General features: G+C 39.8%; 1 protein-coding gene and 1 pseudogene across 3 annotated transcripts in view; one reads left to right on the forward strand and one right to left on the reverse strand.

Annotated features, from left to right (window-relative positions):
- The window catches only part of NBAS (NBAS subunit of NRZ tethering complex), a 331328-nt gene that overhangs the window by 39510 nt on the left and 274857 nt on the right, over positions 1-16961 (forward strand). For all 3 annotated transcript variants that reach the window (XM_053201218.1, XM_027077936.2, XM_027077937.2), the window contains exon 10: positions 13382-13520. In XM_053201218.1, coding sequence (XP_053057193.1) covers positions 13382-13520 — 139 coding nt within the window. The remainder of the gene's footprint in view (positions 1-13381; positions 13521-16961) is intronic.
- LOC106980346 (60S ribosomal protein L12-like) lies at positions 10136-12967 on the reverse strand (annotated as a pseudogene).

Below are 16961 nucleotides of genomic sequence, written 5' to 3' on the forward strand. Positions count from 1 at the left end.
CATCAGCTGTGGGTTGAGGGAAGGAAACAGGGTCAGGGACATCTGGGAAATCTAAATTATTAGTATTTCTATGGACATTCTGCTTGCTAGGCTACTGGTTGTTAACGAGGTGTGGACAACAGAATCACTTACTGAGAATTAAAAAAAATGCGCATACGTAGGCTGTACTCTTGAAGGCTTGATAAGGTAAGGTGTAGGATGGGATCTCAGCATGTGTTAAAAGGCTTTATAATCCCCCATCCCTCTTGAGAACCTTTGCGCTAAAGCTCTGAAAGATTAAATAAAATGAATACAAGATATCCTTGCTTTTGAAGTTGTCCTAATGAAGGATAGGAATAAATTTCATTTTAGGTGTCTCTCCTCTCCATAGGCTGTGGCTGCTGGGAATACTGGATTGAGAAGTGCTCCGAGGCCAGATCTGAGCCTGTCAGGAGCTGACTGTGTAGGACATAAGTGTAGAAGGAACACAGCTCGGTGGTTTTATTCTCTTGTGTAGCCCCATGGGGTGCGACAGGGGGAGAGAACGTACGAGTGTGTTTATTCTATGCCTGTAGATATTCCTTGGAAGCCTGTTGCGTGCCAGGCTGCTAAGGCATTGGTGGGGTGTAGGGATGACAAACAGGAGTAAAACAAAAGTTCGTGGAGCATGATTTGATACCCGAACAGTTTTCCACCAGTTAGCAAGCATTTCTTTAGCAAGGTTACCCCAGTCAATACTCCGGCTTTGTAGCCCCAGCAACTGAATTTTTCAGCTTACAGAGAGTGTATCACCTTCAGGAACTAACCAAGTTCAAAAGATTGATGTTAATATTTATGTGGGTTTTTTTTATCAGCTAATTTTTTAAAGTTTATTTCATTTATTTTGAGAGAGAGAGGGCATGTGTGAGGTGGGTAGGTGGGAGTGACAGAGAGAGGGACAGAGAGAGAACCCCAAGCAGGCTCCATGCTGTCAGTGCAAAGCCTGACCCGGGGCTCAGTCTCACGAACTGTTGAGATCATGACCTGAGCCGAAATCAAGAGTTGGACGCTTAACCAACTGAGCCACCCAGGTGCCCATAGCCAGCTTATCTTTGATGAAGGAGCAAAGGCAGTTCAATGGAGCAAAGACAGTCTTTTCAACAAATAGTCCTAAGTGACTGCACATCCACATGTAAAAAAAATCTAGACACAGACCTTAAAGTCTTGGCAAATAAATATTAACTCAAAACTTAATATTTTGTTTTGAAAATGAACTCCCATGAGCCAGGCCACTTGTCTCAACAGACCGATATGGGAAGCCCAAATATAATAAAAAATTTGTTCAGTAAGTACAGACAGGAAAAGGGCATTATAAACCTAGCTGAAGTGCCTGGATTTTTCCATGCTATGGTAAGAATAGCCTTTCCGGTAGAGCTGTTTTTCCCTCCTCCAGCTTTATTGAGGTAGAAGTGACAAAATTGTAAGGTATTTTTAAAGTGTGTAATGTGATGATTTGGTGTATGGATACATCGTGGAAGAATTCCCCTCGTCAATAAATTAAAACAGGCATCATCTAACGTATTTGGCTTTTGCCAGTAGAACTTTTGTATCCAAATTCTACCTCCTAAGAGCGTGTTTGTTCTTTATATGCGTATAACGTGTGTGCACGTGCATCGAAAAACCGACGCAGCATTGCCATCACTTCCCTACTCCCCAGTTTGGCCTGGGACAAGTTACAAGACCTGCACACCGGTGCATTCAGTCAAGAACATCTGCCTTTCCAAAAACCTGTGTGTGTCCCCTTGTACCTCTTATGACAGGGATCACCACCGTCACCTGGGCATCCGGGAAATTCGTCCATCTTACGTGTTATTTTCTATTCTGCTTACATTGTCTCTCCCAAAGTGTAACAGGTACATGTGTGGTGGCTTTAGGTAGGACATGCACAAGTCTTTATTTGATACTAATTTGTATAGAAAATCCATGATGTCAACAGAGTTGTGATTATGACCAAGCTAAATTAAAAAGAAAAGCATGTTGACTTTAAATAAATGTGTTATAAATAATATTTTTGTGTGTGCCATAAATCATTTGAAAGAGGTACACTGGTGTCTGAAAATTTGGAAAAGTTAAATTTTTTTTCCCAAGTGCTTATTACTAGTATATAGAAATACAATTGATTTACGTATATTGGTCTTGTGTTCTATAGCCATGCTGAGCCTGATTATTAATTCTAGTAGATTTTCAGTGGAGTCCTTTGGCCATTGTTTTTCTTACCTATTCTATATATTTTTATAGGCAACTTTAAGCAAAGCAGTCAGCACTTAAATGCGTATGTGATATCGTCCAAATTTGTATCCCATAAGTCACTTGTAAGCCACACAGCTATTTATTCACCTGCTTACAGAACATCGTTTCTTGGGTAGCTAGCTCACAAGTTCCTCATGTTCAATTATATTCTGTTAATCGCTTTTTACCTCCAAATGTGCATTTTCTCTTGTATTCCTGAATCTTGGTATATAGCATTTCTTCCAGGCCAGAACCCTGAGATTTGCTTTATTATTTTTTTATTTTTTTACCTTTATTTATTTTTGAGAAACAGAGTGAGACAAAGCGTGAGCGGGGGAGGGGCGGAGAGAGAAGGAGACACAGAATCTGAAGCAGGCCCCAGGCTCCGAGCAAGGGGTCAGCACAGAGCCTGATGCAGGGCTCGAACCCATAAACTATGAGATCATGACCTGAGCTGAAGTCGGACGCTCAACCGACTGAGCCACCCAGGTGCCCCTAATGTCCATTTATTTTTGAGAGAGAGAGAGGGAGAGTCAGAGGGAGAGACGAAGACACAGAATCTGAAGCAGGCTCCAGGCTCCGAGCAAGTGGTCAGCACAGAGCCTGATGTGGGGCTCGAACCCACAAACTGTGAGATCATGACCTGAGCCAAAGTCGGATGCTCAACCAACTGAGCCACCCAGGTGCCCTGAGATTTGCTTTAGATAATTCTTAACTCATTCTTACGAATCTTAACAACTTGATTATTTTTCTCTTCAATGTATTAAATCTGTCTCTGCCTGTTTATTTCTCCTGCCATCCTTCTAGCTCAGACACTCTCCACTTTATCAAGTGTGTTCCCTGCTTCCTGTCTGGTCTCCTCTAATTTCTTTTCTGTTGTGTTTCCAGCACGGAGTACAAGTCCGATATAAGTCTGATCACCTACTTAAAAATCCTCTAATTTCCTTTAGCCATTGAGATACAGATGTAACTCCTTAATTTAGTGTTAAAAGCCTTTAAAAAAATTTTTTTTTTTAATTTTTAAGTAATCTCCACACCCAACATGCGGTTTGAACTCAAAACCCTGAGATCAAGAGTCATATGCTCCACAGACTGAGCCAGCCAGACGCCCCAATGTATTAAAGGCCTTTTATAATTTGGTCTTTTAACCTCTCTAACCTTCTGCCACATCCCCTCATGTTTCTTTGCTCTACACCAAGATTGGCACACCTTTTTTGTAAAGGACCACATGGTCTCTGTTGTAACTATTCAACTCTTGCACTGCCGTGTTGAAAGCAGCCGTAACAATATATAAATGAATGAGCATGACTGTGTTCTAAGAAAGCTTTATTCACAAAAATAGGCAGTGGGCTGGATTTGGTCGAGGGACTGTAGTTTACTGACTCTTGCTCTAGATAACTATATATATCTATATCTATATCTATATCTATATATATATATACACATATATGTATATGTATATATATACACATATATATGTATATACACATATATATGTGTGTATATATATATACATATATTCTTAGATTTCTCAAAATGATTTTGTTCTTAAAGGTATTCGTGGTTCTTCTTTTTTCCTCTGCTTGGAATGTCCTTGTTTTTTTTTGTTTTTTGCTTTTTTTTCCCTTCATTTATCTGCACTGGTCTTAGCACTGTATTATCAATGCTTATCACATGCTTTTTTGCATGGAATATCAGTAAATTATGGTTCAGTTGTCAACATTTACTTGGCTTTGTTAAAGCATGAAAAAGGGGAGAAGCAATACTGATGCACTGGAATGTAAACTCTGTGAGGGCAGGAACTTTGTGTTATTTGTAGCTGTTTTTTTTCAGAGTTTAGAATGTGGCCTGGTGCATAGGGCGCTCAATGAAATATTTGTTGAGTAAATGAATGAAAGCCTGGGAGTGGAAGAATTAAAATGTGAGAGCTCAGGTTAAACAACTATATGAATGGAAGGCCTGAAACAGGTTTTTTCAAGCCTTTTTTAGGTGAAATCACAGCCCCATTACCCCATGGGACTGTAAATTCCTTCAGGGCAGGGAAAATTTGGTTTCCCTACGAAGCATTTCTTACACTGCTAGCACAGTACCTTGAAAAATGAAGGCGCTTCCTGAATTGATACTGAATTGACTAAACCTGAAGGTATTAAGGTTATAATTGAAAAATTTTAGAGTCTTTACGGACTACCAGATATTTATTGAATTTCAATCTCCAATCCAATAAGATGGTATTATAGCTGCTCTTGTATAGTTGGAGAAACCAAAGCTCTGAGAGGTTAATAGTGTCTCCTAGGATGATACAACTCTACGTGGTAAACTCAGGTCGTCTGATACTCACACCCAGTAAGCTTTTCTCTGTACCAGAGCCTAGAAAACTATGGGCTGTGGGCCAAATCTGACCTGCTTTAAGGTAGCTTATCAGCCAAGAATGGATTTTACATTTTAAAAAATGGAAACCCCCCTCCCCCCCCAAAATTTTATGATCCATGAAAATTATAGGAAGTTCAAATTTCAGTGTCCACAAATAAAATTTTATTAGAACTTTGTAATGCTTTTTTTTTTTTTTTTTAACATGTTGTCTGTGCTCTTTTGTACTGTGACTGAGTAGTTGTGAAAGAGACCATTTATGGTCCACAGAGCTTAAAATATGTGTTCTCTGGCTTTTCATAGAAAATGTTGGCTGACCTCTGTTCTATGCCATCCAACCATCTATCTCAGTATGGGTTCAGTTCTGCTTGAAAGATCTAAAATAAAGAGTATTGAACTTTATATATTTCCTCACACCTCTTGATTTTGAATTATTATAAATTGTGTTTTAAGGAGTTTATAACCAGGTACCCCTCAATTTTAAATATATTAAATGCCTAATTATTAAACTGTAGGAAAATGGAATGATTTTTTATTACTAAACTAACCAGTCTTTTATAGTGTTTTTCCTATTGAAGAAAAATTCTCATTGTTTTGCCTTTAAAAACTAACCATTCATTAAAATTAGTTTTCTGTGATCATCCTTAAGCGTGCCATGCTTCATAATTTGATTTCTAGTGAGCCGTGTCCTCCAGAGCTCCGATCATAGATTCAAACATCCTACAAAGCTGCGTTCTTAAAGTGTGGTCTCTGCACCAGCAGCATCAGAATCACTGGGGGAGATTGTTCGATACTCAGATTCTTGGACTCCATCCTAGGCCAACTCGATTAGACCTCTGGAGGTGTGGTCCAGCAGTCTGTTTTTACGAGCGCGCTCGAGGTGATTGTGATGCATACGAACGTTTGAAAAGCACTGCTGTTGAATGAGTTCCAATTATGTGTGTTTTCTTCCTATAAGCTCTTAATCTAATAACGAGATCAGCGGAATCTTAAATTTGGAAGTAGTAAAGGTTTTGAAATCAAGAATGTGTAAGGTACACTGAAGATGAATTAAAATGAGGAGAACATTTTCCATTATCCCAAGAGAGGAGTGACTTCTAGCTGTGAAGCAGTAGGTAACAATTCTTGAGCCCTTATTTTGACAGGCGTGATCTTAGGCGCTTTAAAATTTTGAGAGCTGTAGTGTTTTTCTTCCTTCTTCCCTTTCTGTGGGTTGTATGCCACAAGCCCACCGGTCACTGGACGGAGCATATACAGCTGTTTCTCCTATTTCAAACTTCCTTCCTCTGCTTTCAGAAGTTTGAGCCACTAGATGGCAGATTCTTTCAACAATTATAGATTGAGGGACCTTCTTAATAAACGATTTACAATTCTTCTTGGAAACAATTTGTAGTGTCACATGGAGCTCTCCCGGTTCATCAGTGTCACATGTGGGGCGATGCCTAGGGACACACATTTTGTCCCCAGCTGCCTTTCCTCAGATGGCCTTGACCACCTCCGTATCGCTGCCCCTTGTTCTGCTCGGCCACCGCCTTTACTCCTGCTCATTTAATTCACCTCTTCTTGTGTTTTTGGCTCCATTTGTCACAGTTTATTTTTGTTGTCTGATACCTGTGTTCCTGCTCTGAGTTTGAGCCTCTTAGGATGTCAGAGCTGGGGAAGAGGTTCATCCGTCATTTGGTTCAGCCCCTTCATTTCTCAGGTGGGAGAGCTGAAGCCCGGGGAGGTTAAGCCAAGGACAAGGACTGTGTCTTATTTATCGTTGTTCCTTGTAGTGCTTTGCACGTAGCGCACAGATAGATGTGTTTTGCGTGAAACAATTGTGGTAAATGCTATGAAGGAGGCACATCCAATCCCTGTTCCTAAGTGGCTCCAAGTTTGCTAATGGAGGCGTGATTTAAATAACTTCTGGTAGAGAAGGTAAGGTGGAAGGTGGCAAGTGCCCAGAAGGGAGCAAGACAAAGTATTCTGTAGTGTTCAGGACCCCTTTGAACTTTCTCTCCCCCTCCTGCTTCCCTTTTTATAGGCTAGAAGCACACACTGCATTCATTGTTCTCCAAACACCGTTTCACAAACAACACTCTGCTTTTTGACATTGAATTCCCAGGGCTTGGAATGTTCTTTACCTGATCCCTTTATTCGGGAAATTGTTTAAAAGATAAACTTTTCACTGTGAAGCCTTCCTTGGCTCCTTCCTCCATCTACTGTCCTTTTGGCTGTCTTTGTACCTACCTCCGAGGTCTTTGAAGAGGTCCTGTGCGGCAGTGGTTTGTGTTGACTTGTCCCTCCCCGCTTCCCCCCCCCCCCCACCTCCACCCCCCCCCCAGGAGTGGGGCCGCTCATTTTCATTCCTGCCAATCAGTGTACCTCTAAGGCCAACAGAGGAAAGCAGGTGGGGATCGAAAGCACGGCCCTAAGAGCCACCCCGTGCTCGATGCTGATGAACTGGGAGATACTGTAACACTACAAATGGATTCCAAGAAGAATTATAAACGGTTCATCACGAAGCTTCTTCAGTTGCTTGCCATAATTCCATATTCCGCATTGCTTAGCACACAATTTGCATTTAGTAAATATTGATGGGATAACATCACATAGTTACTTTGTTGCAGACGTACTGGAATCTGATGCCTGATACCTAGACCTATGATATTCCTATTTTCCACAAAATTTTGAGGTTGAAGATTACCGGGAAGGTCAGTCTTTCTCTCCTTTTTGTCAAGAAGTACAGTTACAATTCCCACACATCATGTGCTTTAATCTAGAGAACTTAATTTGCACTGTAGAAAATCTGTTTTGTTTTATGTTTTTATAGAAAAATTTTAAAACCATTACTTCAAAATATGATTCTTAAAGTAAGCACTTAAGCCAAATATCCAGTATATTTAAGGAAGTATTCTGGGTGGAGGAATTCACTGGAACAGAACACTGTTAATGCTGTAAGTTATTTTCTGGAGTATTATCTGTGTGCGGGCTGACTTCTGCAAAAATCTAACGATCCTTTCAGCAGTAAATCACGGAATGCTTAAGCTATAACCGTTAATGTATGAAAACCTCTAAATGCCACAAAGTAAATGATACGCTGATTTTATTTTCAGTATTTGACTAGACTTGTGGGTGGGTGTTATGTGCTAAAGCCAGTTTACTGCATTTTCTTTCCTGGACTTCACTAACTGGCAAAATTTATGTACATGATTTGGGATACTGTATCTCGATGTTCCTGTTTTTAAGTTAAAGAGAAAAGTACGGAGAATGAGGTCATGAATACCTAAGTATCTACTACTCAGAATTAACAAATACTAACGTTTTCTTTTTTACTTAAGGGGTGTGTGTGTCCGTGTACATACACATACATGAGTAAAAGAGACAGTACAAACAGAATTCCCCAAACTCCCTCCTTCCATTCGTTTGTCTCCTCATCCCGTTCTAGAGGTAGCTGCTCTCAAGATTTTGGTGCATGCCTCCCCCCCACCCCCATTTCTTTACCTACCATCTTATCTACGTATCCATTCTATTGTTGTTGTATATGTTTTCCTGAATAACTTGTTAAATTTATCCATTCCTTTTAAGCATTTAAAATACATCTAATTCTCCTGCATTATAAATAGTGCTGCACAAAATCTTCTTTTACCATGAGATAAATATACCTGTACAAGAATTTCTCTAGAGTGTCCTTAGAACATAGTTTATGGGGTTGTCAGGTATGTCTTTTTGTTAGGTTTGCCACATCATTCTCCAAAATGATCGTTCCAATTTGAAGCTTCACCCGTACTTTAACTGTGTTCTTAAACATTCTCTGTATTTTAGTCATTTTTTTTTTTTTAACGTATCTGTGGCCAACATGGAGATTTGCACTCACAATGCCAAGATCAAGAGTCACATACATGCCCTACCAGCTGAGCCAGCCAGGCGCCCCTAAATCTGTTTTTTTAATCTGCATTACTGACTTTTGGATTTCTCCTTTTGTGACTTGCTTAATGCTTTGTCCATTTTTGTTTTGGGCTGATTATGGGAGATCCATATACATTCTTTGCTAATACTCTGTTACTTTTGTGTGTTCATCTGGTGTGTGATTTATCTTTTCATTGTATAAATAGAAATTTAAAATTTTTAGAAATTAAAAAATTTTTTTTAGAGAGCATAGCAGGGGAGGGACGCCGGTGGGGAGAGAGAGAGAAGAGAAGAGAATCTTAAGTGGGTTCCACGCTCAGCATGGAGCCTGACGTGCGGCTCAATCCCACAACCCTGGAATTATGACCTGAGTCTAAATCAAGAGTTGAACGCTCAACCGACTGAGCCACCCAGGCACCCCTGTAAGTTTTAGGTGTAATATGGTGGAATTTGAAGGAGAATGTCTTAATGACCCCAGGTAGGAAAGTATTTGCAGATGAAGACGCACAAAGCACAGCTCACAAAGGGAATGATTAGCAGTGAGAACGGAGTTAGCTTTTCTTAGAACTGCTCACTCTCATGTAAGTTTTAGATTTGTCTACTTTTAGTATGTGTTCAGTCCCATGAAAAATTCTGTTGGGATTTTATTTGAAATTGCATTCAATTTATAGATGAAGAATTGACTTCTTTCAGGTATTGAGGGTGTGTCAAAGAACATGGTATTTTTCTCTGTGTTCATGGCTTTTAGTCTTTCATCAATAGTTTGAAATTTTTTTCTTAACACTTTCCTTTATCAGATTATCGGCTTAGCCTTGTTTAGTTCTATCTTTATCAGTGAATCATCCCCTTCCCCCATTTTCTCCCTCCCCGATGTGGCCTTGACCTTTCCCCTTTTCCCTGCCTCATCTTCTCACACCTCGCTGCTGAAACCAGCAAGCTTGGGGACTGGCAGGGGGAAGTGCAGTTGCTCTGGCACCTTTCACTGTGCTACTTAAGGAGAAAGTTGGAGCTTTAAATTCAGTTACTCAGGAAACATTTATTCTGTATATTGTGCTGGGCTGGGCCTCAGACTTCTTTCTTTTTCATTGACTGTTTTCATTCAAGTTACATGGTTTTATCATCTAGTGAGGACAGTATGTGATTAGTTCCATCATTCTGCCTCTTTTTCCGCTTACTCCTCAATTAGGCATTAATGGAGGAAAGGTTTGGAAGCAGGTATTGAATCTCTTTTGTTTTATTTATTTGTTTGTTTGTTTGTTTATTTATTTATTTTTGAAGTTGGCTCCATGCCCAGTGAGGAGCCCAATGCAGTGCTTGAACTCATGACCTCGAGATCAATACCTGAGCTGAGATCAAGAATTGGACGCTTAACTGACTTAGCCACCCAGGCGTCCCTGGATCTCTTTTGTTCTTAATGGAGTTCGCATGTAGCCAGTTTGATGTATACATGGCTATGATATTTCTCAAAAATCATGGCGAGGACATGTCTTCTAGCATGAAGAACAAGAGATAAGAAATCTGAGATTTCAGTTAACTCTGTATCTCCTTCTTCAGTAGTCAGGCAACTTAGTTTTATACATATACGTGTGTATGTATACATATTATTATTTTTTGATTGTCAAATGATCCTCTAACTGAAAAATTTTCCTTTGTAGTTCTTACTAGTGGGGCATTCCACAGCACCACTGTTCATGCATCTCTGATGTCATGAGGGTGGTGGCCATGAACATTGCCCCCCATAGACTGGACAGTCCCCAGGATCTCTCGAATGGTTTCAGAAAGTTCTCTGGCTAAAGAATGGTGCTGCATCTGTCGGGCAATGTTCACAATCTCATCAAAAGTGATACTTCCGCTGTGCTTAACGTTTTTCTGCTTCTTTCTCTCTCTTGGTGGTTCCTTGAGGGCTTCGATAATCAGGGAAGAGGCAGAAGGTACCATTTCAATCCGGGTCTGTCTATTCTGAACGGTCAGTTTCATTGTCAGCCTCAGACCCTTCTGATCACAGGTTACCCTGGAGATGTCATCACCAACCTTTTTTTGGAGACAGACTTGGGGCAGTCTTGGGGGTCAGGGCAGATGTGGCACTGACTTCCCCACTGGTGTACCTCAGGTATACAACTTAGATCTTGCTGGGATTGAATTTAGGCGGCGTGGTGGAGGCGGCTGGTGTCGGATGAACCCAGATTCTGGATGACTGAAGAGAGTTGCACCTTTGCCTCCTCCAAGCCGAGAGCCAAAAACTGTGTATATTTTTTATCTGAAAATTAGATATGTCCCCTCCATGACATAGTAGTGCAGAGTAAATAATAATATTGAATCCTTTGAGAAAAGAATTATACTGTTGTTAATATAAATATATATGTTGTACACTGAGCAGAGGAAAATTATTTTAGTTATCCTGGTCTTTTGGGAATTTGTTGAATTCTTAGTGTTTTTATGTTTATTATAATGATAGGTTGCTAATTTTTAAAGATATGTTTTATGAAAAACATGTTTTCTGTTTGAAAAAACACTGAGATTATATTCAGAAATATCAATATTCAGGATTACCTGTTTTGTTTCTGTTTATTCGGAGGATTTTTTAAAAACTAATCTCTATGCCCAGTGTGAGGCTTAAATTCATAACCCTGAGATCAAGTGTGGAGGTTCCTCAAAAAATTAAAAATAGATCTACCCTAGGACCCAGCAATAGCACTGCTAGGAATTTACCCAAGGGATGCAGGAGTGCTGATACATAGGGGCACTTGTACCCCGATGTTTATAGTAGCACTTTCAACAATAGCCAAATTATGGAAAGAGCCTAAATGTCCATCACCTGACGAATAGATAAAGAACTTGTGGTTTATATATACAATGGAATACTACATGGCAGTGAGAAAGAATGAAATCTGGCCTTTTGTAGCAACGTGGATGGAACTGGAGAATGTTATGCTAAAGTGAAATAAGTCCTACAGAGAAAGACAGATACCATATGTTTTCACTCTTATGTGGATCCTGAGGAACTTAACAGAAGATCATGGGGGAGGGGAAGGGGAAAAAAAAAAAGAGGGAGGCATACCATAAGAGACTTTTAAAAACTGAGGGTTGACGGGGGTGGGGGTGGTGGTAGGAGGGAGGGGAAAGTTGGTGATGAGCATTGAGGAGGGCATCTGTTGGGATGAGCACTGGGTGTTGTATGGAAGCCAATTTGACAACAAATTTCATATTAAATAATAAAGTAATCTCCACGCCCAGTGTGAGGCTCAAATTCACAACCCTGAGATCAAGAATCGCATGCTCTACTGATGGAGCTAGCCAGGCACTCCCAGAGTTTTTTTTTGTTTTCTGCTTTTTTTTTTTTTTTTTTAAAACAAAATGACTTTTGAAAAAAATTTCATTGTGGATTATTTGAAGCGTGTTCATAGAGACGATAATATATTGACTTCCTTGTGCCTGTCATTCAGTTTCAACAGTCAACTCGTGGCCACTCTTATTTCATAGGTATATCCCTGGTCATTCCTCTACCCTTTTTTTAAGTAAATCCTTTTGATACACCAACTCTAAAGAGCCTTTTAAAGTGTTGTTTTCGTTTACCTTGTATTTTCTATGCAGAAACTAAAGTTTTTTAAGTTTTGCTGTTTCTATGAACACGGTCTAGAAAAAGGTAAGGACTAATTTGTGTGATGAAGTACATCCTTTTTTTGACAAAATGGGAGCCTGGTGACAATATGAGTGTTTTGCTTTAAAGGGAGCTTGATCATTATTTTCTGTCATTTGGGACAGTGGTAGATCATGTTGGGGCAGTGTTACATGGACAAGACCAGTGAAACTGTGACTTCTCTTTTCTGTTAGTGTTCCACTTTATTGTCATTGGGAACAATGAATAATTCACTGGTAGGTGTAGTGCTTCCTTTAACTTATCATAAATTTACCTTTAAACATTTCTTTTTCGATAGATGATTATAATGCCTGTTACATAGCTCTCGGCTAGATTCAGTGAATGCTGTGACTTTAAAAATCCTGAGTGTTGGTGCTGACTCCAGTTAAAAATACTGTATTGCATATTTGAAAGTTGCTAACAGAGTAGATGTTAAAAGCTCTCATCACAAGAAAAAGAACGTGTAACTGTGTATGGGATAGATATTAACTAGTTACAGCGATCATTTCACAGTATATTACAAATTTTGAATCCTTATGTTGTACACCTGAACTAATATGCTATGTATCATTTATATGTCAATAAAAACATCATGACTGTTTGGTTTTCATTATTAATGAGTTTAGTCTGTGTAGTGTCACAGTCTTTTACCTTCTAGTATATGTCAGACTGTTTGCCCTGTTGGCAGCTTGCCTCTAATTGTTCACAAAGTAGACCAACTGGAGGAAACAGATCATAACGTGCGTGTAAACTACCGCGTCGTCTTGTTTCAGTGTCGTTATTATTGTAGGGTACTGTTCTATCCACAGCGCTTTTGGCTGTCATCCCTAACATCTGTAATTGTGTCCTCACTGTGCATAATGCTGTGATGAATATACCTATATCTGGGTGTGGGACGCATCTGGATATGAAGTTTATTGGTGTTGATACAGACCATTTCTTCAGTGTTCAGGGGCCAACCTTAAAACATTTTTACTCTTTCTTTACCGTTCCCATCTGGATTTCAGGTACTTGAGTGTTTAAGCCTTACCTCTGTATAAATGAAGGTGGAATTCTAGGTGAAAAACCATCTGGTTTTCTTCTGGTTGTTTCTTCTAAAATATTTTACTTCTGGGTTTAGTATATAGCAACTTTTACTTCAGTTTTCTTTGTGAAGGTGACTGTTTCTGCTCTCCTTGTTTTGATGTCCTCTTACTCATATTACAGTTTATCAGTTCTTTTTATTTTTCTGTTTTCTAGACTTTTACTGGTTGGTGGATGCGAAACTGCTGAAGTGGGCATATCCAAAGCGTCTAACTATGGCCTATCTGCCTGGAGAGTTCTTTCAGGATCGCCTTATTATAAGCAGGTTACTAATGGTGGAGACAGGGTCACTGCAGTAAGTATTAGTTATGGCCTTTCACTCTGCTAATAGAGCTTAGGCAGGAGAGGAGGAAATAATTTGTCTTGGATGAGGAAGGTGACTTTGTGTGAAATTTTGGTACTTCTTCCAAACATCAAATTTATCTAAAGCATTTTGTGTTTAACTTGGTCTCATTTTTAGTAACGGTATTAGCAGATGTTAGAAGAACAACAGTAGTCCTGTTACTTACATTTGCTTATTTAAACGTTAACGTTCATTCCACATGTTTGCTGTGCTGGCGGCTCTTCTGAGTGCTATTGTATGTATTAGCCCACTTAATTCTCCCCCACTTTTTGAGATAGGTATTGTTACTAGCCTGTCTGTTGATGGCAAAAGTAAAGCGTAGTTAAGTAACTACCACGGGTCACCGAGCTAGCAAGTGGCAGAGTACAACGGAAGTTCCCCTGTTCAAGATTTCACCACCATGGTACACTTCCTGACATTTTCGTCTGTGTTCACCCGGGTGATAAACCTGGCCATTCATTCATTTGTTGTATAGCAGAGTATTCTGGTGTGCTGGAATAGTCAGTATAGGCTAGGTTCTGCTGTGATAATAAAAACAGTTACATAGACGAAAACTCCTGACATTTCTGTGTTTTACCGGGTAACAACTCATCCCTTATTTGTGGCAGAGCCTGCTCTTGGTGCCATGACTCCCCTGAACAGTTTGTTCCAAGTGATGACTGAAGAATACACAGAGGCTGGTGACCTCTTGAGGTTCCACTGTCTCAGTTTGTAGAAGAGGGAAGAGAGGGCTGAAAGGTGGAACTTTTTAAACCAGAACTGCTGTTACTTCTGCTCACAGTGCATGCGTTCTAACTAATCATATGGCCCTTCCTGCCTGTAAGGGGCCTGAGAAATTGTTTTTTCTGTGTATCCAGAAAGCCAAGAAAAATGAGATATTAGTGAATAATTTATCGGCGATATTGACCACCCTGTAATGTTATATATCTTGGTTATTTATGTAAACTGCAGGAAATCAAGCACTTGATCAAAATTATGTATCCTGTTCTTAGCACAGTGCCTTCTTTCCAGTGGCTGCTCAGATATTTTTTCCAGTAGGGAAGAAACCAAGAAATTAAAGTAAAGCACAGTATAAGGGAATGTGTCATGTTGTTTTTTCTTATAGTGAATGTATTTGTCCTGTTAATTCTGTGTTAAGATACACTGATTTTAAAATAATACCCTAAAACCATGAATGGTTAAACGTCTGGTGTTAAAAAGGAACTAATGAAGAAATGCTTTTAAAAGAAAATCTTAAGCAATTATTGTAAGCTCCCATTCATTTTTTTCTTTAGTTCTCAGCATATTCCGAAGTATGTTATTGTGAATTGAGCTCAACAAAGTAGGGTTGGGTATGTGGCTTTTTTTTTTTTTTTTTTTTTTTTTTTTTTTTTTGGTGAGAAAGGGTGAGTGAGGAAGGGAGAGGAGAGAGAGAGAATCCCATGAGGGGCAGAGAGAGAGAGAGAGAGAATGAGAATGAATCCCAAAGTAGTGCTTGGACTCATTACCTATGAGACCATAATCTGAGCTAAAGTCGGATGCTTAACTGACTGATCCACCCAGGCACCGTTTGTTTTTGTTTTTTTTAAATTTTGTTCAACTTAGTGGTTTATGTGACACTAGACCCTGTATCTGGTTGTATTTCTGGATGAGTTTATAATCGAGGACTGTTTTTCGTGCTGTTCCTTCCATGTGCTACCCTCTGCTGATGCTAGTTCCTGCCTCTTCTCCTGCGGGACCCAGAGGAGTCCGGATTGGGGTTTGGTAGCCACACTTCACAGATAAGGAGCCTAAGATCTCATGACTAAAAGTAGGGAACACAGGTGGAACGGATCTTCTAGACTCCGTTGAGCGCCTTCCCCCACTCCCCGTGTGAGATTATGCCTGTCTCAGTGGCACTGTCAGATTTGTCTGTGATTATCCCATAATTCATAAAGGGGTAAGAGTTGCTTAAACATATTATTTCGTTTTTGCAGGAAGTTCTTCCTGTTTCTCTCGATGTAGTTCATACCCAGCTTGTAGTTTTCTGTGTGAGATATTCAGGGCAGATCTTGGAAAGAGTTTGAACAGCTTTGGCTCTTGAATCTAAGTGTGATGTCTGCAGCTTATTTTTTAAATGGTTTAGTCAAAACCATAATTTAAAAGACGTGTATACACACACATAGATAAAGCACACATAGATAATGGCAAAGCATCGATAACTGGTGAACCCAAGCGAAAGGTATACTGGTGTTTCTTTGTACCATCACTTGCGCTTTTCAGTAGCTATGAAATTTGTCAAAGGTTGAGGGGCAAAAGAGAAAATATAGGCTAAGTGTGGAGGATACAAGGAGAGATGAAGCAGGCGAACTGTGGAGGTCCATTTCAGGTCAGTATAATCGGGCACATTTGTGACAGAGTGGTCTGGGAGACGAAGAGTCACACAGTGCTCTCGCATACCGTGAACCCTCTTTTCACCTTGGCTTCTTTGAATTCTCATGTGCTTTCACTTCGCTCCTCCCTGAAGTATTGAAATCTGCTTTGCTATGGCCCTTCCCTCTCCAGCCTGAAGCTTTGGTATTGCAGTCTCTTAAAAGAAAATTGCCCGTGCCCTGACAGAATAAGTGGGGAAAAACATTAAATAGCAAATTGAATGCTCAGCTGTATGATTAATTTCTTCGAAGGGTATTTTAATTACGTTAGTGGCTCTTAAATATGTCTTGCAGCTAAACGTCCAGTCCTTCTACATAGCCTGCCCCTACCTCAGAGTAATTTGAGTTTTGGGAGTAGTTCCTTTTGTCAGGTGGCAGATACTGTCCTCATCGAGCTTGTTTGTTTAAGGTTGCTATTGTGTTCGGATGGATATTGACTAAAAAATGCTGCTGACACATATATTCTAGTCTCTCACAAGGCTGCCAGGTTGTCTAAGAGACGGTGCAAGATTCAATATGTGCATTGACCGAAGTTTCAAATTAATGTTGGGTAGTTTTATGTATTCATTTGTTCAACGTTGAGTCACTGCTGGGTGTTAGGAATAGAGAGGTAGCAGCCCTCACGGGGTTTACTGTATGGGAGGATATAGCTGTGTCCACAAATAGAGGCAATAAGCTATAACAGACAGCAGGTTTGAATTCAGTAACTGGGAGAAAGGAAAGAACCCAGACTCGGGAGTCAGAAGTCTGGGATGGGAATTCTGCCTCAACACTTTACACCTCTGTGGGTAAGGCTTTTGCGACAATTAGATGAGGGAATATATTTGAAGGCACTTGATAAGCCATACGGTGATCTAGAGTGTTCATTGTTACTATGTTTGTATTTTTAAGATCAGAATTTTAGAAAAAGTATAAAAAGGAACAAAACTAATTTTTATGTTACTGCTACGCTGCTTTTTTGGTAAAGGCTGTTGTGGAAGGGACACAGGCTGTTTGGAAACCC

Source organism: Acinonyx jubatus, chromosome A3 (genome assembly GCF_027475565.1).
Source record: "Acinonyx jubatus isolate Ajub_Pintada_27869175 chromosome A3, VMU_Ajub_asm_v1.0, whole genome shotgun sequence".
Lineage (NCBI taxonomy): Eukaryota > Metazoa > Chordata > Mammalia > Carnivora > Felidae > Acinonyx > Acinonyx jubatus.